We start from the raw sequence: 23,388 nt of genomic DNA, 5'->3' as shown, positions 1-23,388 counted from the left end.
AGGTCGTGACAAAAGTGAAAAAGATCTCAGCACCATAACCTCTGTCCTTGTACAGAGATGGGAAGACAGAAACACAAAAAGAGGATTGCAGAGACACTGTCAAATTGGCAGGTGTGAAAAAGAGCTAAAAAGGAGGGCTGGTCTGCAATGCCTTGTGTTTTTCTGGAATTCTACAGATTTTAAAGCAGTGTCAAAGTCTGTACTTTGTAACCTGCCATCAGCTTCTCCTCCAAAACTGGCAGCTGGTTGTGAAAGCCTCCACCCTCGGTGTTTTCCAGCTGGCCCCGTGCAGTCTAGTTCTGCAATTCTTGGACTCCCTTTGTGTATCTTTCTGGCTGCAAATCACCCTGTAGGCACACACTCTTTCCAGTCTGCCCCACAGCTCTGGACTATTCTAGTTCAAGTAATTGGCCAGAGCCAGACAGTCTTCATAGTAAATAGCAGTAAATAGTGATTCATTGTGGTTTAAGATTCATGAATTTTCAGAGCTTACAGATTAAAATCTTGGAAACAAAGAGCTTGAAGAGAAAACAAAATTTGGCAGCAGTATTCCCTGTGAACCACTTCAAAATCTCTAACCTATTTTTCAGCTCTGAGATCCAAAAATCCAGGTTTCACAGAGTTGTCCTGCCTCTTGGGGGACTCCTAGGGTCTGGATGCTTCCTCCGTAACTTACCACCCACAGGGAATCCCTGGGTTTTGCTCTGGATCTACTGCAAAGCTGCTACTGGAGCTCCCTGCGGGAAAATCTCTTGGATACTTGGGAGTTAGCCCACTCCTTCAGTTCATATCTGTGCTGGCAGGGACTACTAGGTCAAACATGTCTCTCTGCTTTGTGAATGGCTCTGATGCATAGGACTCAGTTCCTTCCCTTACTTGAAACCAGTGTTGTGAGTGGTTATGTTATGTCTCAGACTGAGTCCTACGTAGGCTGAACTGTTTAATTTACTTTCTTCTTTCACATTTGGGGGTGGGGGCAGGGGAGAGGGTGGGCAATAATATGCACTATATAACCAATTCCAAAACCATTTGCTGTTTATTTTCATGGTGTCTCATGACCTCTAGAGCATTACCAGCTTCCTCTAGGGACCAAACATATGTTTCGGGCTATCTTTTTTGAGCGGAGAGAAGACCTAGTCATCTAATGTCAGAACGGAGGCCATGAGCTTGGAACAATGCTTGCTACAGTGGAGAGGCAAACTGTCTTTTCAATTTTCTTGCACCCTATTTTTCTGCATACATGAAAGTCCCCGTGCTGGAATCGGCATTTCAGTCAGTCTGAACAGTGACTCTTCTGCCCGTTGAGAAATGGAGAGTACTTTGGAATTAAGCCATGAAACTCTGAGAGGAATTTTGGCTATGTCTCATGGTCACCATTCCCAAATTTGCGCTATTGGCTCTAGTGTATGTTTCTTTTTATATTGATGCAACTTTCCCAATGCTGTTTTGACTTTGTTTTTCTAAATCAGCAAATTAATATTGTACTCATTGGGCAGAAAAACTTAACGGAGGGGTGGGTCAGTCTATCAAACAGAAATCAACCATACTAACATATTAACTTCAGTTAGCAATTTTCCTAGAAGGATTTGCTTGCTACAGTAAAGGTTTTACGCATAGACACAGTCCTAATCTCAATATCGGACCCCCGTGACTGTTCCTTTGACTACCTGGCATATCCCTCAGCAGAGTCCTCTGTGGCTGGCCATTAGTATGAAGAAAACCTCCCCGATGGATTTCTCCCTTCCTGCTGATGGCTGCGGCCATTCACCCCTGGCTGTCAGCCTGGTCCTCTCCCCTTTTGACCTCCCGAAAGCACTCTCCGCTGTTGCTTGGCCATGGCTTTGGCTGCAGTTAAACCTCTCCTCTGCTGTTGGCCGCTCACCCGGGGGAAGCCGGGGGCCGGGGTACGCTGCCTTTCCAGGAGCAGAGGGAGCTTCTTGCCCCGACCCGAGCGGCGCCGCTGCCGCCTCCGGGCACGGCCGGCGCTTCCCCGGGGCCGCGCCTGCAGCACCATGGAGAGAGGAGCGCGCTCGCCTCCCGCGGGCGGCGGCGGGCAGGGAGCGGGCCGGGAACGGGCAGGGAGCGGGCAGCGGGTGGGCAGCGGGCAGCGGGCAACGGGCAGGGCATGGGGATCTGGCAGGCAGCAGGGAGCAGGAGCGCAGTCTCCGGCCCCAGCCCTCACTCAGCGTTACGGTTTGAGGAACCCACAATGCTTTACTGTTGTTTAGACAATTATTCTACCACCTCATGACCCCTTTCCACCCGGGAAGGGGAATCAGGGGAAAAGACAAGGAAACATGAGGGTTGAAATCATAGAATGGTTTGGGTTGGAAGGGACCTTCAAGGTCATCTAGTTCCAACCCCTCTGCCACAGGCAGGGACACCTCCCACTAGACCAGGTTGCTCAAAGTCCCATCCAGCCTGGTCCTGAAAACCTCCAGGGATGGGGAATCCACAGCTTCCCTGGGCAACCTGTTCCAGTGTCTCACCACCCTCATAGTGAAAAATTTCTTCCTGATAACTAATCTAAATCTACACTCTTCTAGTCTGAAGCCATTACCCCTCGTCCTATCACTACATGCCCCTGTAAAAAGTCCCTCTCCAGCTTTCTTGGCCCTCCTCTGGATCTGCTACAACAGGTCCATGTCCTTTTCATGTTGGGGGCCCCAGAGATGGATGCAGTACTCCAGGCAGGGTCTCATGAGAGCAGAGTAGAGGGGCAGAATCCCCTCCCTCGCCCTGCTGGCCACGCTGCTTTTGATGCAGCCCAGGATGCCGTTGGCTTTCTGGGCTGCCAGTGCATGTTGCTGGCTCATGTTGAGCTTCTCATTCACCAGCACCCCCAAGCCCTTCTCCTCAGGGCTGCTCTCAAGCCATTCACTGCCCAGCTGGATTTAAACAATTAAACAGATTTAATAGAATAAGACTCATAAGAATTATTCAAATAATTTATATAATGTTTAAATTTTTAATCAATTTAAATAACATTTAATTATTTAAATGATTAAACAGATTTGATAGAATAAGACTAAATAATTAACATTAATAACACTAAAGAACCAATATTGATAGCAATACCGATATAAAATACACACGGATTACACTCAGCCATCGCTGTCAGCAGGAGGCTGTGCACTCCCAGCAGGGGACAGCAAATGTCAGACACTTCGAGCGCTGCGGCTCTGGGAGGAAGGGAAAGGATCAGGGGTCTGGCACCAGGGCAAGACGTTCTCAGGATCACAGCCATCAAGGGAGAGAGAGAACTCCTCCACAAACTTTCTAATTTATACTGAATGTGATGTTCATGGTATGAAATAATCCTGTTGTCCGGCTTGGGTCAAGTGCCCAGGTCTCGCTCCTCCTCATCCCTGCACCTGGCAAGGCTCAAAAACACTGAGACCTTGAAACCTGCATACCATTACTGGCTATAAAGTAAATATTTTCACAAATTCAGACACACTAGAGTCTTCTAAAAGTGCAGTTTTCCCAAGCATTAGAAGAGACTTTACTGAAAACTAAAATTACTGAAAGAGAAATTAATCCTGTGTCGCTCAAACCAGGATACTCAGTGTAACCCCACTTGTGATGGGTACAGAGCAGTGGCGTTGGCCGCTGGGGGATTTAGCACCAAGTTCCCTCCTCATAGGCTCAGGAGAAGCCAGGCCTTGGCTGCCACACAGATATCTGGCTGGCTCATTGTCGACTGGCAGCAATCAAATGCGTAGTGTGTTTTCCCTGGCAAGAAGTTTCTGTCCAGTGAGGGAAACTCTCATGTCAGTCCTTTCCTGCTCTAGGTTGAGCTGTCTGGGGAAGTTGCTAGTGTCACCCTGAAGCATGGCTGGAATTGTTTCAACTTCCTTCCACCCCTTAGCTGCATTACAGCGGCAGCTTCATGAAATAGCAACTCTCAATCTGCCTGCTAATAAGACCCAGAACACCTGGGCATTGCCTTTCCCATATTGGCTACCATCAGGATAGCACTGCTTGCCCCACCTGGCTCCATCAAAACAGGCACTGGCAAGACTAAGAGATGCCGTCGGAAGATCTGAAACTCAAAGAAGCAAAGGTTCCAAGGAAGCACATTTCTTCTACTTGCTGATACACCTCCCTAAATGCATGGCGTGGAAAACCGGAGAGTGCAGAGGAGTCAAGAAACAGCGCCGCAGGCTAGGCATGCCAAATGCTGAACTAATTGTTTGAAGAAGCCTAGTAGCTGCCCTGACAGACGTGGGAAGTGTCACAGGAAAGGGATGTGGGCACAATTCAGTTTGCTAGTTACATTTTTGTATTTTATGTGAATGAAACAGCTCTCTGTAGCGTCACCAAAAGCAAAATACTTAAATAAAGTGTCTAAGCAGTTCTGGACAACTAAAAGGTAGTTCTTGTCAAATCTGGATAATTCCAAGATTGTAAGAATTCAGGATGATAAACATGAGAAGAATGAGAAGAGAGGTAACTACTGCTTGTGGAGCACTGAGGAGTTAGCAGGAGACAGGGTGGGTGGAAACTCTGCCATAAAAAGTCAGTATCTTTCTGGAGTCCATGACGGCTCTGACTCCAGTGGAGTCAGGAGCTTTAGTTCCCAGGGTTTGAAGGGTTTTCGTGGGTCTTTCTTACTGATAAGAACTGAGAGTTTAATCAGAGATTAACGGGTTTGTTAAACAATATTGTCTCTCTTCTAGTTTTAATTTCTGGCATTTATTGACTGCGTGAGTTTGTGCCTGTGTGTAATGGTCCCTGGGTTTGATCATACCATGAGTATATCTGGTGCACTGATAATCATAATCAAGTTAACTGACGAGACAAAGTTCCCAGATAATATTTAGCTTGAAGCTTGCTGTATTCCTGTCAGATCTGATGAATGACTTTGTTGCATACTTCTCCCAAAGCAGTTGATTTAATAAAAGATATTGCTTCTTCCCACAAACGTTGCCTTAAATGACTGTAGCTGCAACAACATTACTATTCGTGCCACAGTAAATACGTTGTACTCCTCCAGGATGTCTCAGTCACTGCAGTGGAGTACACTATGGCTTTACGTGTGAATGGGCATGTACATTTGGCAAAAGCCCAGCTAGCTTGGTTACTGTTAGCAGTGTGGCCGTGCTAACCCAGACTTCCAGAAACATGAACCCCTCAAGATCTGTAGGTGGGCTGGGTCACAGAAACTGAGCTCTTATTGCCTTGGCCACGCTCCTATCAGCACAACTAGTCCTTTAGCTGGAAGTCATTTCTGGTATATAACTACATATTGTAAATGACCGCAGGGTAATTCTGCTCATGCAGACCTCTGGAGTCTGGTTTTTGTTTACTGTGATTTAAATAAAAAAAAAATCTTAAAACTTCATAGAGCTTATGTAGAAGCAAAATCCCCCTGAAAGTACAGTCAAAACTTTAATGATCAAATGCACCTGCTTTGCAGTAGAAGTGACTTATGTTATTTACTGCTAATACTTTCCGTGCGGGAACCTAAAGAATGATACGTTGGAATGGAGTGAGGAGCTTGCGTAACAGAGTTATCTTTGGCTATAGGACAAATTGCAAATAGATTCCATAAAATGATAAACGTGCAGAAGAAAAAGTTATATTGCAGCCCACCCTGACATCAGTACCCCAATAATGATGATATATTGAAGCTCTGAGGACAGACATGAGAGTTCATTACTTTAATCTGAGCGTTTTATTGTTTTACGATGTAGGACAGAGTGAGAGTGCAAAGCTCTCTCTCTGTTGAACTCTTGTTTTCCTTGGATTACCAGGAGTTTATGTTTAGCAGGTTTTCCAAACAAAATACCTCACTCCTTCCCAGTAGTGTTTATGCTACATGTAACATTACCCTTTGCTGGTGCCTGCACTGGTAGGTTAAAATTAGACTTCCTAAATGTCAGTACAGCAGCTTGCTAGTCTCTTACTTTAACAAGAACATGCTACTTTAATTTGTTGTGAATTTCTTGTCTATGTTACTCTAAACAGCAAATAAGCAAAATCTTCCTCAAGATGCTTAGGTATATATTTAAAGGATGCACATGTAATGATGCGTATTTTGTTTAGTCAAGTTTCAATCTGCCATTGATCAAAATAATAGTAACAATACAAAGCAGCAAATGGATTACAGCTGATTATTCTGAAAGCAGCTTTTGTACTACTAATAATAACAATAATGGTGGTTTCTAGTTACTGAAATACTTCACATTGCTTTAAACAAATTTGATCGTATATGCCTGATAAATGTTGTGGTTTTTTCTTTAAATCTTGTCAGAAATAATGCATAGATGGTGATTTGCAAAGATATAGTAATCACTTTTAAAGCGTATGTGTGAGTTTCTATGCCTTTTGAACTCATTTTTGATTAACAGCATTCTTTAAAAGAAGTAAAACTATTCTTATCCATTCATATCCCTCACATGCAATTTGTGATGGCTTGGAGCAGGGCATGATAAAATGGGTTGAGTTTTATCTCAAAGTCCTCTGTAGGTGAAGGAGTTGATCTGTATGTCCTAGCATGCAGTCTGAAGGGGCAGGGGCATGAGAGGCAAGAAAAGGTATGGATCTGTAACATCCCCACATTTTCATGTTTCCATGTGTGTGTGAGGTATGTGTGTGACCCTGTTTATACAGTACGGTAACAACCATGCAACGGTACATTTCATATCTCGTTCAGCCACTGGCTGTTTACATCTTATCACTGTGCTTCTTTCTGGTCTCATAAAAGCTTTGGAAGACCGGTTCTGTCTAGCCTGGATTTCTTTTCTGGTTCCCTAAAAAAACAGTGTCTTGGCCCATTTTTTTGCTGCTCTAGCTGGACTCCATCTTGCTCGTGTGCTGCCCACATGCAGGAGAGAGCAGTCCCTCTGCCCCTGCCCTCTTGAGTGCTTACGCACTGTTTCACTGAAAACACTATCTTGCCCACTCCGGCTTAACAACAAATAGAAAACAAACCTCTTCATTTACTGCTTTACACACAGAACAAAACAGAAAACACATTGCGTAGTAAACTTTTAGTTAGTCCCTGTCTCAGAGAAAACTTGTTCCTGACATAAGGCAAGAAGACCCCGTTTGTTTTTACGCTCTGATAGATGGCTTCCAAATCCAAACCTTTCCATTAAAATTGACATTCTGAGACAGCACACCTTTGATCTTTAAAGTTAAAATATTAGCCTGTGATACAGCAAGTATATACACGTGCACTTAATTCCCAACATATGAATATTTGCATAGTATTCATGGACACGGTTCTTTGCTATCTAATTTCCTTAGATACTAAAAAGAATATTGATAGCTGTCACAGACCTTGCTATCTTTCCTCCTCTTCCCATCCTGCAAGCAGGATGCTTATTTTTGCATGGAAATTAGAGCTGGAAGACAGTTTAGTCCATCTCTCTGCTAACAGTGGTTTGTTACTGATAATGTATTTACTGGAACTTTGTCCGGTATACTTATCGCATATTACCAACCACAGAGTAGAGCTTACCGTCTTTCTTGGAATACATATCATTCCTACAAAGTTGTTTCTGATATTCTGCCTACAATATCCTTTACTTGTATTCATCACAATGCTTTAATCATAATCTCTTGCACAAACCAAAATAATCTTTTTCTCCTCAGGCTCACATCTTGCAATACACATAGCTCTCCATATGTTCCAGTTAAATTACAGTTACTTACCTTCTACTTTGAAGATAGTAAGGTGAGGTCTGCAGTGAAAAGCACCCAGCGCGTTGCCGGCACAGTTCATCCAAAGACCCTGGAAAACCCAGGTTGCAGTGATAACAGACGATGCTCGACTAGTGACTTTCCACTCATTCGATGCAGTAGCAGCAATAGCAGCTCCCAGCCCGCAGAAACAAAATATGAAAGCTATAATCTGTATTCCTAGCATGTTTCTCAGAAACCCAGGGACTTAGTAATGCCACTGCGTGGAGAGAAAAGTACTTTAGTCATGTGAGTAAGCAAAAAGGCATAACACAAGCAAATTATACTTGAACAAGTTCACTAACACTTGCTACAGAAAGTTAATGTAGCTGAAAGAAATTGTCATGCTTGAGTGATTTAAGAAAGGCCTTCGGCATTACAAATGTTTAGAAAGAAAGACAAGGTACAACTTTATGGGAGCTAATTACTAGCACTTACTTACTAATTTCTAATTGTAAAAATTAATTAAATTTTTTTCATTTTTTTTTCAATTAAGGTATTCCAGTTAATGCTTAATTTTTAGTTAATTGGAAACTTACAACCATTGCATCTAGCAAAATAAGTTCAGAGTCCAAACTGTACAGTGTAATTTAACAGATTACCATAACATTTTAGAAGGATGACACAACACTTGAAAAATAAATTCTTAAAAGGCTGTGAAATTAATTCAGCCACAGCTAGCCACCATACAAGCAGCTCTAAAACAGTAGCTTCTTGGAGGCAGTGTTTGTGGATGTATTTGTAGAACGGCAAATCTAGAGCAACAAGAGAAACAGCAAGTGGTCCCTGAGCAGTGATGCAGCTGCAGTGGTCACCAGAATCAACCTTGTGTAGCCCCCGTTGAGACTTCTTCTTTGGTGAGTGTCGAAAATTTACTGCTTTTTATGGTATGTCTGCTCTGCAAGATGAACATAGCGCAGAAACATCTGTGCCACCACTGACTGAGCTCCTGCAACCTCATGCCTTGAAAAATCCTCAAAGAATATCACTGATTTAATAAAACGTCATCTTTAAAGCAGTAGGCACTGACAGCACCACACTGAAATAGCTATTCCTACTTCCAGTTCCTGAATATACTATCATTACTGGTGTGTGACCTCCTACACATGGTTTTGCAGACACGTGTGGCCTTCACTCTTTTAAGATGCCAATTTCCAGCAATATTCATGCCTCTCCTCATTTTCTGGTCCTTTTAGCCTCCTCTCTGAGGAAGGACCATGTGTCTCTTCTCTTTGGCGTTACTGTATGCCGTTCGGTGACATAAGATCATCCTGGATATTGAGTATACACCATCGCTTTTGCCAATGAGAGTAGTCTGGTTTTTTTCCATTTGGGTGCTTCTCGTGTTGCTTCTCCCCATTACAGCTGTGATAAACACCACACTGAACTTCAGCATTGGAGTTTTTCTGTAGACTTTTCAGAGCCCAAGGAAGAGTGATCAAAGATGCTAAAACATCATTGACATTCTATGGAAAGAGCAAGAGGAGTTTTACTGAGACTGGCCTGTTGAACCATCACTTGATGCTTCCACTTTAACCAGCCTTTGGCTCAGCACTGAGAAGTAGGACCCAAAAGTATGATTATACAGACGAGAGAATTACACTACAAGGAGGAATTTCTTTTCAGAGTAATTAGTAGGCTCATAGCCTGCCCATCAAGGGCAAATAGAAAGCTTTTTATTAACACAGCCAGCTTGAGAGACATGGAAACTGGTTTTGCTACAGAGCAATGCTATAATAAAGCAGGTTGTTTTAATGATAAGGACAATACTACACAGACATAAAGCAATTTTTCCTTGCTGTCAAATAAGGCAGTAAAAATATTTTTCTTATGCCAAGGGTCAACCCTCATATAATCCTTCATATATCTTTTCACTAAAATTGAAAGGGTATCGAGGAGAATACAGAAACGGGTCCAACTTTGAAGCAGATTCTTGAGCGCTAATACTATTTGTTTTCTTATACCTCTGCCATACAAAATGGTGGGGGTTGGGGGGTTTTGTTGTTTGTTTGTTTTTCGAAGGCTTTGTTAGTTCACAGAGGAGACTGAGAAAAGACGTCATTAGGTACTTTTTTTTTTTAAAAAAACCAGCACAGTGACAGTGATGTGGGCTGAGTGCTCAGAGAAGTTCAAAGACATGTTTTAAATCTGATGCTAAATTCAGGCCTTGTTCTGGGCTTGCCCTGAGTGCCCTCCTCACTGATCAAAAAAAAAAACCTGAGAACCTCGTTTGGGCTGGAAAAGCAAAAGCGACTGGATGTAAACAGTGTCCCATCCTGCCCTGCTCTGCCTTTTGCTATGCATAGCAGTGTGCCTTATCAACGTGGTCTGTGAGGAGCTACCCAGGCTCAGCAGGACAAGGCCGCCTGGTTGCTTCTTAGATACATGGGCCAAAGGCAATGGTGCCTCCTCAGTAAGACCTGGCTCTTTTAAGCTGATGTCATGCTAGAAAGAGAAACTGCAATACAAACTCCTAAGTCATTTTCCCTTCTCATTCTTAGAGGATGGTATACAAAGGTCCCATCCAGTACACATTCACTCATGAGTGTCATGCTCAGGGGACACTGAAAGCCACTTACTTCAGTGGGAAGTGCCTGTAGGCACCACTTGAACTGTAGGGTACATTTTTAGGGCTTAAAGAGGACTGAGTGGTTTCTCTGCCTTTATCCTGATTCTTGTCTAGTGCATGACTTTGTGGAATTCATGGTTACAAGCACTTCACCCTGCATTGTTTCTAGGCAGTTAAGTGTGTGAGTGATGAATAAATTAAACAGATACTTAAGTGATAAGAAAGAAGTAAGCAGTCCTGTTTACAACCCTCATTTCTTCTATAAACTGTCAGGAAGTAAGTTAATCAGTCATTTAAGAAGTTCAAGGCAAAGTTGAAAGTTAACCTGTTAATGGCATTTTCCATTATATCAAAACTTCTTTTCTCTGTTACTGAACAGACAAAAGTTGGAAAACATCTGGGAGCTTAAGGAGTGTTTAAATGCAAAGTTGGAAAAGGGGAAACATTGCTACAGGCCTTTGCTGAACCATTTTCCCAAACTCCACAAATACACTAGCTGATCACGTGATGTATTGCTTTTTCTGTTTAATTGAATGTGGTGTCAGTAACATGTCATATATCTATTACTACTGATACTGCCTTTTTAAATTGGTCCATTGCCAGTTTTTAAACACGGCTGACACCTTTGCAGCAGGGCAAGAATGTTTATACAGGTAAGTTGTAGCCTCCAGTTTGTGGTTTCTACTTCAGCCTGTGTTAATTGTCATAACCTACTAGCTGGAGGAGTTCTCGAGGCTGGTACCTTGGCTGACACAGATCTGACTGCTGCCAATGTTTCCCTCATGGAGACATACACACTTAGCTAAACTGAATTACTTGGGGTAAAGCTATGGTAAAATAATAAAAAAATAACTAAGTGCAAATCAATACAGATATTACCTGGATGAGCTAAGTGAGACCTCTGCAAAGGAGGTAGCTAAGATAACATAGAGACAACGTGGCAGATAAATAACTAGTAATGCCAAAGATAACCCTCCGCAGAGTGGGTGGAGAATGCAAATTGATCCTGAGGACTGTGGAGGAAGTTATGAGAGGCCTAAACAACCATGGAAAAGTTGGACGAGCAGTAGAACTAGAAGTTACAGAGACTGAATAAGTGAGTCAAGACTTCTGGAGAAGCTGAAGAAGCAATAACATTGTGTAAAGTGGTGAAGAAATCAAAAAGCCTGGAGACATCGCTACTCAACACAGGCAAGGGCTAAGCTGTATGGCAATACAGCTGGGCCAATAACACAAGCACAAAACCTGTTCCTGAGAACTGGCAGAGAAGTATGAGATGGTGTTGAAAGCAGGAAGGGTGCATTCCAGTTCAGTGCCAAATCCTGCTGTCTCTTCCAGGTGCAAGTGCCCTAGAAACTCTGGGTAAGAAGGGTAGCAGGCAAAGGCTGAAGGGGCACCACCTGGAGAGGAATTTCAAGGAGCAATGAAATCACTGGAAATGGGAAAGTAGAGGGAAAAGACAATTTCAGAGTTCGCTACAGCAAAAGGACAACACCAGGTTATAGCGGTATGATGCAGTTGCGGTTTGAGATGTTTGCTGCTCGCCTTGTTACTCACAAAGTGCTGGGTGACATACACAGTTAGAGACGGGAATCTCAGAGCCTTGTGCTCATTCCAGATTTGGTGCTTTTTACTGAGCACTGCAGTCACAATACAATAATATGATTATAATAAATACAGTAATATGATTATAATATTAGTGTTACATGCTATAGTATAATCCTATTATTAATAGTACGGTTGTTATACTGCCGTAGAACAGAAAGAGAAACTTCATATACTCATCACGGAATATACAGATAGAGCAGGTAACCCAGTTCAGGATTTACACTAACTTCATACAAGCTAGCTATATGTGTCTTTAAGAATATACATAAATATTTATATATGTATGTATTTAATATCTATACAGATGCAAGCTATGCTTTGTTACATTTTAAGGCATTTTATGTTAGTTGTTTAATGGGCAAACTATTTAACTCATGTACATTATTTACATGAGCACTTTCTGAGTAATTGCCTAAGAATGGGTGGGTTCTCGAACAAGTGGTTCAAAACAGTGTTTGGTGGGAGAATAAAAATACACAGGATTAACCTTGTTTTTTTCATGACGTTCCTTAACTGGACATAAAGGATAAGAGATGGATTTGAAAATGTTACTTTTGGATGATCTAGCATTAGACTTCTTAGTTTACGCTGTTGACACTGGATACTAGCAAACACACTTGGATTAAAGACATTTGCTGTCGTTAAGCGTATTGTTATTGTTGGCACACTCTGCCTAGACTTGCAGTAAGTGGCAGAGGGCCAACATGGTTGCATCCACATAAAACTACATAACGCAAAACATGAAAATGCAGTTAAGTTGAAATGGTAGGACAAGTCACGTGCTTGATCAGTGCTGAAAGCCAGGGTGAATTTCAAGATCACCGTGCTTTGCTGAGAACTTTGGAATGGACATTGATGAAGTGATGGGCTCAATGAAGACATCATGTTTTTTATAGAGCAAACTCATCAAACCCAGCCACTGTTTGAATTAGCCTGTACTACAGTATACTTATAGCATTACTGGAAGCAGTAGTATTAGACAAAAACGAGCACCAGTGTGCTGTGGACAGAAGAGTTCAATGCTTTGAAAGATGGCAGATGCAAAGTGAAATGATTGCAACACAGATGAAGAAGGAAGGAGGCTGGGAAGGAGGGAAAGAGGGTAGTAACGGAAATATTGTGATGTAGGTGCTACAGATAACCATAAACACTGAAGAAAAACATCACAAAGCTGAAGAAAAGCATTAGTCTGACATCCAAGGGAATTCAACCTCAAAAAACCCCACATACGGGCCCTGAGCGCATCTTCGCCTCCTGGAGATTTGGCTGTCGGGGCTTGGGGCCAGCTTACAAACTGCAGCCGAGGGCAGCCCCCTTCCCGCTGGAGATGTGGGGAGAGGCTCCCAGCCAGCATGGTGCTGCGGGGAAGCCATGGCAGGTGTCCCTCTCTGCCCTGTTGGATCTACTCTTAAGCTGAGGCTCCAGAGCTTTGCCCTTGCTGGAGCTACAGCGCCTGCTGCCTGGCAGCCCAGCTTGCCCTGGGCCATGGGCTGCTGATCCGGAGCCGGACCCTGTCCCTGACCTGCCAACTTTACTTCCTAGCTTGACCTTGGACCTGCCTCATCTCCATGGACCTGCCGGGTGATCACTGGGCTATGTCTGACCCTGGTCACTGTCACCATGGACTGCCATTCCCTGGCTGGGACGGTGAGGCCGGGCCCTGCCCTGCCATGGGGACTCCCCACCGCCCCACGGCCAGCTCGGGCCACCCTGATCCCTGCGCCGAGCGCCATGGGGCCCAGCCCCTGCTGCTCCTCCCTGGGTGAGAGCTGCAGCCCTGCCCCGAGGCTCCCCACAGCGCCCACTCTCAACAGCCCCGAGCCCTCTGCAACACCCAGCTCAGCCCTGGGTCCCGACCTCCTCAGCGGCACCTGAACCCCTCTGCCCAGCCCTGAAGCCCCTCGGGGGTATCCCCAACTGTCCCCATGCCCCCATAGCTCTTCAGGGGTGGCCTGACTCCCAACCAGGCCTGTGACCCATCAGACATCGCCCAGGCCACCCCTATGGCCGTGGCGCCTCACGCCCAGCATCTCTGACCACAGGGCTGTGCGAGGTGTGAGGAAACCCCTTGTTGAGGGTGGGGGGCCATGGCCATGGCCCACCCCATCCCATGGGAGCTGCTTTGAAGCCATGACTTTGGTGCTGGATCCCCAGCAGAGCCACAGACCCAGCTGTGGTGCCATGGGCCATGGGCCCCGCTGATCCTGACTCACCCGTGGGCCAACGTCTGGGCCTGGCCTCAGCCCGTCCCCAGGGAGGTGCCTGATGGCCATGGCTGGGGCTGCCCCAGTACCCCCCGGCTGCCCTGCTCCTGGCTGGGGGTTGGGATGGGCCATGGCTGCCAGGTCTTGCCCCAGTGCGCCCCCCAAGGAGCCATGCCCTGAGAAGCCATTATCCAAACATCTGCGCATTAACGGCAGAAACCATGGCAGAACTGAGGAATCAGAAATCCTGTCTATGCATAGTTCACGTTATCTGATTGTGCTAGTAGTTTTGAATGAGTATATTTAAAAGTACATGCAAATAACCCTTCCTGAGTACTGCGCCGTGTTACTGAGTACGGACACTGAGGGGAAAAAGCTTAGCATGAAGAATATACCTGAAATAATATTGTAAATTTTGAAGGTAAGGCCCAACTGTGCCAAAGTAATCAAAATTACATAAAATATCTTAACAGAAAGTAACAATGTTATGAAAATTAATAATGAAAATGAGCTACCGAATGACTTTCCTTCTGAATTACTATCTTTTGCAGATCAGAAGAGGTTTTCATGCCTTCACCTGATAATACAGCTCTTTAAAATTGCAAAACATAATCAGATCAGCAAAACTCTCTCCACATCTCTCTAGCCTATCTCATAAGGAGCATGGCAAACACATCTCTCTGCCTCTGGTACCAGCCCTCAGGGATGCTAGCACTTCTCACGGGACTTAGGCAAGAAGGAAAAAAGTGTTGTTGCCTTCCTTCACTGATTCATCTCCCCACCTCCTTCAAGAGGGTGCCTCCAGCCAGCCCACTCCCCATTCTGGTGTGGTGGGGAAGCAACCCCTCCTCTGAATTACTGCATTTGTTGGACATCTGCCAGCGTGCAGCTCTAATGGCTTTTGCTCTGCTCCAAATCATTCTTTCCTCAAATGTAGTAGAAACATATCTGCTCACAATCACAGATGTCTAATTCTTTTGTCTTAAATAACTGAGATACTGAATGTGATATGCAAGTTCCTTTGAGCAATGCCAACCTCTCCTGCTCACATAAGCCCTGTGGTACCACCTTGTCTACCAAAAAAGGCTAGGTGATTTCCCCTAAAGCTGATGCACAAAACACAGAACAATGCCTACATATTCAGGCATTAATTCCTGTGACCGGCTCATATGATCCTGAAAGCAGAATTTGGTAGAATTTAGCACGTTTACGTCACTGAGAAATCATATTCAATAGGATCATTAACATATTTGTTGTCACTGCAGACATTCCAAATCCATGACATGCCAGACACATCTCTTCATCGCTCTAACCAAGGTCTAATACCAGGATTTGGGTGGGTTCTTCTTGCAAAACAGCCCAATATTGCTTCTGGGAGCAGCTGAAAGCTCTCCATTCTTGCTCCAGATATGTTTGCCTCAGGCCATTTCCTCTAGAGGAAAGGGTTCTTGGGGTTATATATTCTAATTTTCCTTCTTGAATCTCAGCAGTACTGCTTACCCTGCCGGAAAGCCCAAATCTAGCGTTTCACACAGAACATACAAATTAGCTTTCACGTCTGGCTGGTCTCCAGTCCTCCCTTCAAAGGGAAGCCTATTGCAATGCCGAATAATTCTACCAGTTTGCAGGTAGCAATGCATTAGAGCAATCCATGACTGAGGGAAGCCAACACTGTCCAGAGCCCAGGTTTGTAAAACTGAAGAAAGCCGGTATTGTTCAGACAGCCTTTCTGAATGTCTCAGCCCACTGAGACAACACCATCAAGCTTGCCATGAGCCGTGAGGTGACTACATAGATCTTTCTCACACCTCCAAATGGACCAGGTGGAGAGCATATGTGAGGAGCTAGAGGTGTGGCATGGCTCTTTGTTAGCGTGTCCCTAGCTTTCTGCCCAACTGGAGTTAGGCCCAGAAGCTACAGCTCTTTTCTTAAATACAGCCTTGCTGCTAATTAAAAGCATACCCAGGCAGTCCATTACCTGTGACTCATACACCCGACTGAGAACTGCTAACCACATTAACGCTTTCCAAAATTGTCAGGAGCTGGAAAAGCATGATCACAGCCCCGCAAGGGTCAAACCCAGCTTCACCTGTCCTGTAAAAACCAGCAGTACCGAGGGTAGCCAGGAAGCTGTTCAGTGGGACCTTGCCCCTATCTATCTCTCTGTTCTTAGTAAGGCAAGTGCTGAACAGGAGGGGAATTGCAATGCTGCATCTTGCTCATCACTCACTAACTGCCTCATACGGATTACCGGCTCTTGATATTGCAGTACCTGAAGGCAAGAAGGAACCCTTAAAATCTTTCCATCTTTCTCTGTGTCATAACATGGCTTAGATTTCAACAATTTCCCCTTTTCACTGAGGCTAGTCTGACTAAAGGCTATCTTTGGGAAAGGCATTTGCTTCTGATTTAATGGATGAAGACGTAGATAGGAATGTGTTACTGAGCAGTTTGCTCCAAGGGCAGTTTGTTCAATACCTTAAATGCTTCATCATGCAGTGTCTCTTCTTTTGCTTTATTAAACAGCCTTTTAATATTGACTACTCTGGAAATGGACCAGGTTAGACCAGATGATCTTTTGAGGTCCCTTCCCACCTGGGATGTTCTATGAAATAGTGCTATACTGGAGTCAGTGTATAATTGACCCTCAATTATGGTTTTCATAAACTAAACGCATGAAGCTCTTTCAGTCTCTTGCATTAAGTATTTTCTTGAACTTTCTGGGACATTTTTTCTGCATCTTTTCATTTTTTTCAACATTCTTGTCAAATTATGTGCACCGAAACGGAAAGTTATAGTCTGGTATCGCCTGTTCCAGTGCCAACTCTATTTTTTATCCAGAATAATCTAATCAACTTTATTTTCCATGGTACTGCATTGGAAACTCAAGTTTAGTTATGACTCTTGAGCACTTCCTAAAAGCATTATTTTCCAGCACTGAAAATGGAGTAATCTCCATCTGCTATTTTACAAATTACTCTGTTAAAAGAAAATAATATTTAATGCCACCTATGTCAAAGAAAGGCTTCCTCATTTACTGCCATAAGTGAAAGACAGTAATAAAATAAAATGCCTTCTCCCACCTGATCCTTGGCCCTGGGCTGAGGGTATTCTCCTTTTCCTCTCCCTCTCCACACGTCCTGAAAGATAAGCTGGTTGCAGGGCTGGAAACAGAACAAGAGGAGAAGAGAGGGAAGGGAAGAGAAAAGGAGAGGAGGATAGTGTAAGGGATGGGAGGACTCTGCAATCAGTCACATTCACTGGCTAGTGATGATCCACTCCTGAATACGGATGTGCATTGGTAGGCTCAGTGGGACAATATCTAGGGCTGAAGCCCATGCTTAACACATAGTGGGAATAACAGCTTCTCTGTTATGTTCCCAAAACCTATTGCCTGAATTTATTGTTCCTGGACATCCTGAACCAAACCTTGATCCTTGCCCTGGGTGACTGAGCTGATCGGTGCTACAGTTTTGAGTCTGATGGAGCAGTATCATGAGAAAGAGCTTTGAAAACATTCATATTGTCTCAGACAACATCACTTCCTTGTCTCAACCATCTTTCATCTTGCATGCATCAATTGTCTTTTTGTCTTTCTTTAATACTGAGTTCTTTACTCACAGACAAGAGATAATTCAATCTGGAATGTTTTTCGTTTTTGAGGAAAGACTCTAAAAGAGGCTTTAAAAGAGACTGTGCAGATGTAAGCTAAAATAAGACTGTTGACATGACTTTAGTGAGCACAGAACAAAAAATACTTTTGTATTTGGGCTGGCAACTACAATCTTTCTGAAAGTTCTGTATCTCCTTGGCACTGCCAAACTTGTTAGCTATCATTTGCTTTTCAGAACTGGTCAAATTCCAAAAAGAAAATGGTTCTCAGAGATCCAGAAGGGACTAAGTGGAAACACCTTCTGCAGCAGGTATTTTACAGCTCTCTGAATGATGCCATGCCAAAGCTTCTGTCATGTTACACATGCATTCCAAATGTTCCAGTGTTTCTCCCTGTGCCTTTCAACACATTTGCAGTGGGCTCAGAAAGTGGAGTACTTTGGTTTAGACAACTGTAATCAGATGTCAGTACAATCTCTTGTTTCCTATCAATAGCATGTACAGTTTGGCAGTGGTGAAAAGCATGCTCTTTGCAAAGAAATACTGTTTGATTTACCATTCTCTCCTGGGATTCATTATTGTTCCAATGCGATACAATTCATCATGCTAATTCTTACAGGAAAATGCATTTCTTGAGAGGTATATATAATACCCATTGTCTGACTCTTGGTTGATGATTTATAATCTTCTTAAATCACTGGTCTATTTGGGATTTAGTGCAAGCAAGAGCTGTATTTTTACTGAGAAGGGCAATCGTGAGAGAAGAATAACTTCTGAATTGCCACCTCCTCAGCTCTGGAAACTTACAAAATCTCATTCAGAGAAGAGAGACAAAACACATTTTAAAGTGAAGAATTCTTTGTCTACCCACTACACTTACCTGCATTACACACATATTTCACAGATCTCCACCCAAAGTCCAGCTCCAAGAGCAAAGCCTCATTTGGACATAGCTACGCTGAGGTCAGTGGAACTTGGTGTTAATACCTTCCACAAAGCTGATGTTACTCACCTGTTTTATTTTCCCTTCTTATTTTCTACCCACTTCAGGTGATTGAATACTAACGCTACTTCTTGAACACAGGTAAACAGATAATGTTTTGAAAGTTGTGCTTACAAAATATATTTTTTATCCTCTTTAAATGAAAGCATGGAGTTTGCATCTTTGCCATTGAGTACTTTCCTCTGATAAAACTAAGATAAGGATGTGACTACACATACAAACAATGAAACAGAAATTAAGAGTGAAATATTCATTTGAGGGGATATGTACTGCTCCAGAAAAAGAAAACATGAGGGCAGTCCATATCACTAATACAGTGTGTCTACCACTAATGTGATAATATTGCAAAAAATAAGGAAAATGTGTCTAGAAAAGAAACTATCTAGGTCAAAGTGCCTTAAAAGATGACCTACTTCGGTAACGCTGGCAAAGGCCATCTAACTCAATTTTGCAGAGGAACACATATCTTGGTAATTGTATCTAAACTGTAAATAGCTCTGATAATTTGGAATCACTGTGGTGGAATGTAATTTTTTGGAATTCAAAAAGGATATGATGCTTTGGCAACAAATTCCTTTGTGGTTTCTGTCTGTTCTTGATTAGCCCCTTTTGCTTCCTATCTCTGTTCTTTGTTGATCCTGTTGTGCCAGCACTCCCTGTTTCTTGCCAGTCCTTTACTACATGTCTACTCTGTAACGTAAAACCTTGGCAGACACAGACGGATGTCATCTCAAAACATTAGCTACCTGAGCTGCTTTGCTCCTCCTTGTGCTCACAAACTTTCTAGATATATATTGAAAATGTGCATTTCCTGTTTCCTTAGTAGCAGCAGAGCATATTATTTCTGACTGTGAAGGATGACAGGTTCTTCTCTGAATAGTAATTTAAACATCAGGAATTGATGTAATTTTAAACTTGTTTTTGAAATGTGTGCTTTACGGAAGATCTGGTTCTGGGGTAAAACTTTAATTGAAGTGGTCGCAAGGTGATTCAATTTAAGATAAAGGGAGAAATTAAGGTAGTTTTGCAACTAATCTCCTTGATTTTGAAAGCAGAAATGGCGATGAATTCATAGGACTTATTGGTAAAATCATCTGCATTAAGTTTAGGGACTTGAATGTAGAAGTCGTCTGTAACCTGCAGCTACACAAAAGGGAAAAAACAGCTTCAAACCTACTGGATGAATAGGAAACAGTGAGTAACAGAGGCCATTTTAGCCTGTTAAACTACTTATCTGTAGTTCAGAATGCAATGGGATAACGTTAGGAATGCCAAAAATCAAACCGACTCAAAGCTCACAGAGAACTTCAAAATAAACGACAAAAGGTCTTGATATGTACAGATGTACAAAGTAAGAGAGAACAAAGAAAGAAAATGTGGATCAACTGTATGGAAAGTAGGAGGTAAATATTAATGCCATACTGGTATGAACCCAAAATGAAGGGCTGGATCCAGTAAGGGACATGGGTTGTGCTGTAGCCAGCACCCAGCCGGGCGTGCCTGTGCAGGTGCCCGAGCTTGTTATGCATTGATTGCGTTGCGCTATGAATGGGATTTGTAGCACCAGAAGGCTGTAGGGTTAAGGCATAGTAGCCTTAATAGAGAGTACCGAAGGGTGGTCTAAAATGCTGCCTGTCTCCTGGATTTAAGCCTCCTCTTAAGGTCTAAAGGAAGTGCCGCCGTGAGGCCTGGATCAGTGCTTAGTACATACATTATACATTGGGATGCAGACGGCTGGCTTGTGCCATCCTTAGCAAAGCTGGGAAAGAGGAATACAGGCAAAAAGGCAGCAATAGGTTCCGAAGAATAATATATTAATTAAAGCAGTCAGCAAAGAAGTGGAAGTCCTATTCCTTGACTTGTTTCCTCCTGAAACAATTTTGGTGTGAGGAACCATATAAACACAGGCTGATGTAGAGAGTCAAGGCTTGTGTTGTCCTTATCCCTCGAAATCAGTAAAGCGGAAAAACTTACAGCTGGTTTGTTCTCCGCTCATAATTGATATCGGCACTTAGTGGGACACAAACTCCTTCTGCAGCGTGCGAAACTTTTTGAGATTCTTCAGGGCGATATTAAATCAAAAATGACACAACATCTTTATAATTTCCACATGAGTGAGGAAATCAATACCTCCTGCCATACAGTGCAGAAGCAATCTGTGCAGGGTTCACTTTCTGGATGCAGATTTGGGCTCTTTCTCCTGTGGTAATGCTTCAATGCCTCTGTATCCTTCAGCTTCCAAAAGGTGCCTGCAGCGTGACCACGCCGCTGGAACCACTTCTTTCTACCAAGGTCTTGAGGGAGTCATTGTCACTAGGCCAGTTTTACAAATTAAAAATTCCTGCATCTCTAATGACTGGATCATCTGCAAAATCTTTTAATCTAATTTCCAAATGTTTCAAAGTAACAGAAGTCCCATTCTTTGCTGCAAAAAAGGAACAGCAGGTCTACTAGTTCCCCTGTTTCTCGAATAGTTTGAATAGGAGCAGAGCTTTAACCTTCCTCAGGAGACAGTCTTAAATCTTTTGATTACCTCAGGGTTCAGATGGAGCACGCCTAACACATTTACTATGACATTTAACCTGACCTGTATTTGGAAACTCAGGCTTGGGGTTCAGGCAGACAATGTCTACTTTGAAGTCTCTATCTCATGCTTTCCATGCAGTTTCAAATGGACGGAGTGCTTTAAATTGATGGGCAGTAGTACTACTATCTATCTAAAATGCAAACAAAACAATGCCTTTAAAAAGCCCAGTTCTTCTTTAAAACTCTGTTAGAGTGATTTTGTTGAAAAATCCCTAATGGACTCAATTCAGGCGTGCTACAAATGTGCCACAGATTAGGCCTGTGGAGGATAACGTAATAGTACTTAAGAAGTTTATTGCATTTCACAAAGTGTCCTGTAGTCACTCACAAGGATATGTACTAAGATCCTAATCCCACAAGAGCAAATTGATGATTTTTTTTTGCGATTGCTTTGCAGTGAAATCAAGCGTATTGCCTTAATGTGCAAGTATCATCGATCATCATTGCTCATGTTTGCAAAGCCCACAGACTTAGTCATGCAGATACTTACATTACATCATCCAAATTAATGGAGGGCCCCGGCACCTACATGTCCCTGCCAGTCTCAAACCCAGGGGCCGCTGTCCTATTTGAGTGCTCCTGGGAATGCCTTCAAGGCCAAGGTCCTCTACAACCAAATGCAATAGGAAGAGTTAAGCTTATTATGAGCATATTAATGTCACAAGCAATGGCAGATAAGATAGAAACCAAAATGATCCAGTTCGTGAAGCAGAGCTGAGTGGTGACCTCACCCTGCTCACTAGCTAGTTGGGGTGCGTTAGCCACTGCCGTTAGGCTGATGTCACTTTTAATGCAACAACTACATTACATTCTCAGGTCTTGTTTCCCTGGACATGGTCCCCCTTCCCTGATTTCTTCAGCCAGTAGCAAATGGCTCGGCATAGGCACCACAGTAGGCACCAGAACTCTCCAAAGCTGGTACACAGAAACACATGAGAGAGAAAAGTCAAACACTCCCTGTACGTCATGGTCTTTGCTGTCTCTTCCCATCCACCTCTAACCAGCCTGCATCTCAGAGACCTCAAAATGTGGCTCTGCCCTTCTCTTCTCCAAAAACTGCAGCCGTAACACACTTCGGAGAAACAAGATGGCACAAGATGACCCACTCACTCGCTGTCTTACTCCTACCTAGTTTCTGGCTAGACTGGAGGCACAAGAAGGAAACACCATTCAGTGTACTCTGTGCCACCTAGATAGCCTAAAATCGTGTCCCTGGCACCGGTTAGTTTACTCGTACACAAGTGGTGTTGCTCTGCCAAAGGCATCCCCAGCAGAACAGCATTAGCAAACAAGGCCTTCAGTGTTGGCTGGACGTCCTGCCACTCCTCTGCAGAGATGCAGCCGCCCCCACAGTTTAGTCCACTTGCTCTGGGGGAGGGAAAAATAGTTTCCAGGACTCTTAGAAATGTATGCAGCCTGCCAGAGCTGGCCATGTGGAAAGGCACACAGAAAACAAACTTTGCTCCCCCATGTCTGAGAAAAAAATCTTCATGGGTTTGTCCTGGAAGAATACCAGAGCTTGGGTTTGGCAGAGGGCTGTGCCTGCAACAGACTGCGAGCTCCTTCTTCAACGAGGGTGAAAAACAGGAATGGGCCTTGAGGCACTGCAGGGAGCTTAGATATCTTGTTTTATCCTTGGAGCTTTCTCATTATTTGTGTGTTGCTCTAACCACATTAGCTGGCTGAGTTGCCGGGGCTGAGTTGGCTGGCACTAAAAGCTATAAGCAAAAAGCACATTTAATTCAGGAGTCCCCTGTGAAAGATATAGCCAGGAAAGTATCATCTGATGTTGCAGAATCTTTCAGACTCCTGGTGGTCAAGGCCCAATATCCAATGCCAAATTTATGAGTTTTCTATGGTGGTCTGAGAGCGACAGTCACCATGTTACACGTCCTTGGGTGCCGGCTGCAAGGGTCTATATTTGCCCATGGCTGTTGTGCGCAGAATGAAAATGATCTATCCTGGATTATCAGCGATGGTAACTGTCTTTTGTTGGGTTGCAAACACATCTTTTTGCAGATCGGTCTTACTGCCTGAAGTACTCCCTTCTCCTGGCTTCACCTATGTCCCCCAAAAGGATGCGCCTTCTGTCCTCCTGTAGTCTGAACTCTTCT

The 23,388-nt window shown here is 43.6% G+C and overlaps 2 protein-coding genes across 2 annotated transcripts in view; one reads left to right on the top strand and one right to left on the bottom strand.

The window, feature by feature from the left end:
• CLDN10 (claudin 10) overlaps positions 1-7,943 on the bottom strand; it is a 63,326-nt gene extending 55,383 nt beyond the window's left edge. Inside the window, exon 1 of the mRNA XM_063336421.1 lies at positions 7,666-7,943. Coding sequence (XP_063192491.1) covers positions 7,666-7,879 — 214 coding nt within the window. The 5' untranslated portion in view covers positions 7,880-7,943. The remainder of the gene's footprint in view (positions 1-7,665) is intronic.
• Positions 7,944-8,329: 386 nt separating this feature from the next.
• The window catches only part of ABCC4 (ATP binding cassette subfamily C member 4 (PEL blood group)), a 186,369-nt gene continuing 171,310 nt past the window's right edge, over positions 8,330-23,388 (top strand). Inside the window, exon 1 of the mRNA XM_063336396.1 lies at positions 8,330-8,549. The gene's annotated coding sequence lies outside the window, so the exon portion shown is untranslated. The remainder of the gene's footprint in view (positions 8,550-23,388) is intronic.

Source organism: Chroicocephalus ridibundus, chromosome 1 (genome assembly GCF_963924245.1).
Source record: "Chroicocephalus ridibundus chromosome 1, bChrRid1.1, whole genome shotgun sequence".
Taxonomy (NCBI): Eukaryota; Metazoa; Chordata; class Aves; order Charadriiformes; family Laridae; genus Chroicocephalus; species Chroicocephalus ridibundus.
The sequence above is the reverse complement of the archived record's forward strand: the minus strand, read 5'-3'. Positions and strand labels throughout refer to the sequence as shown.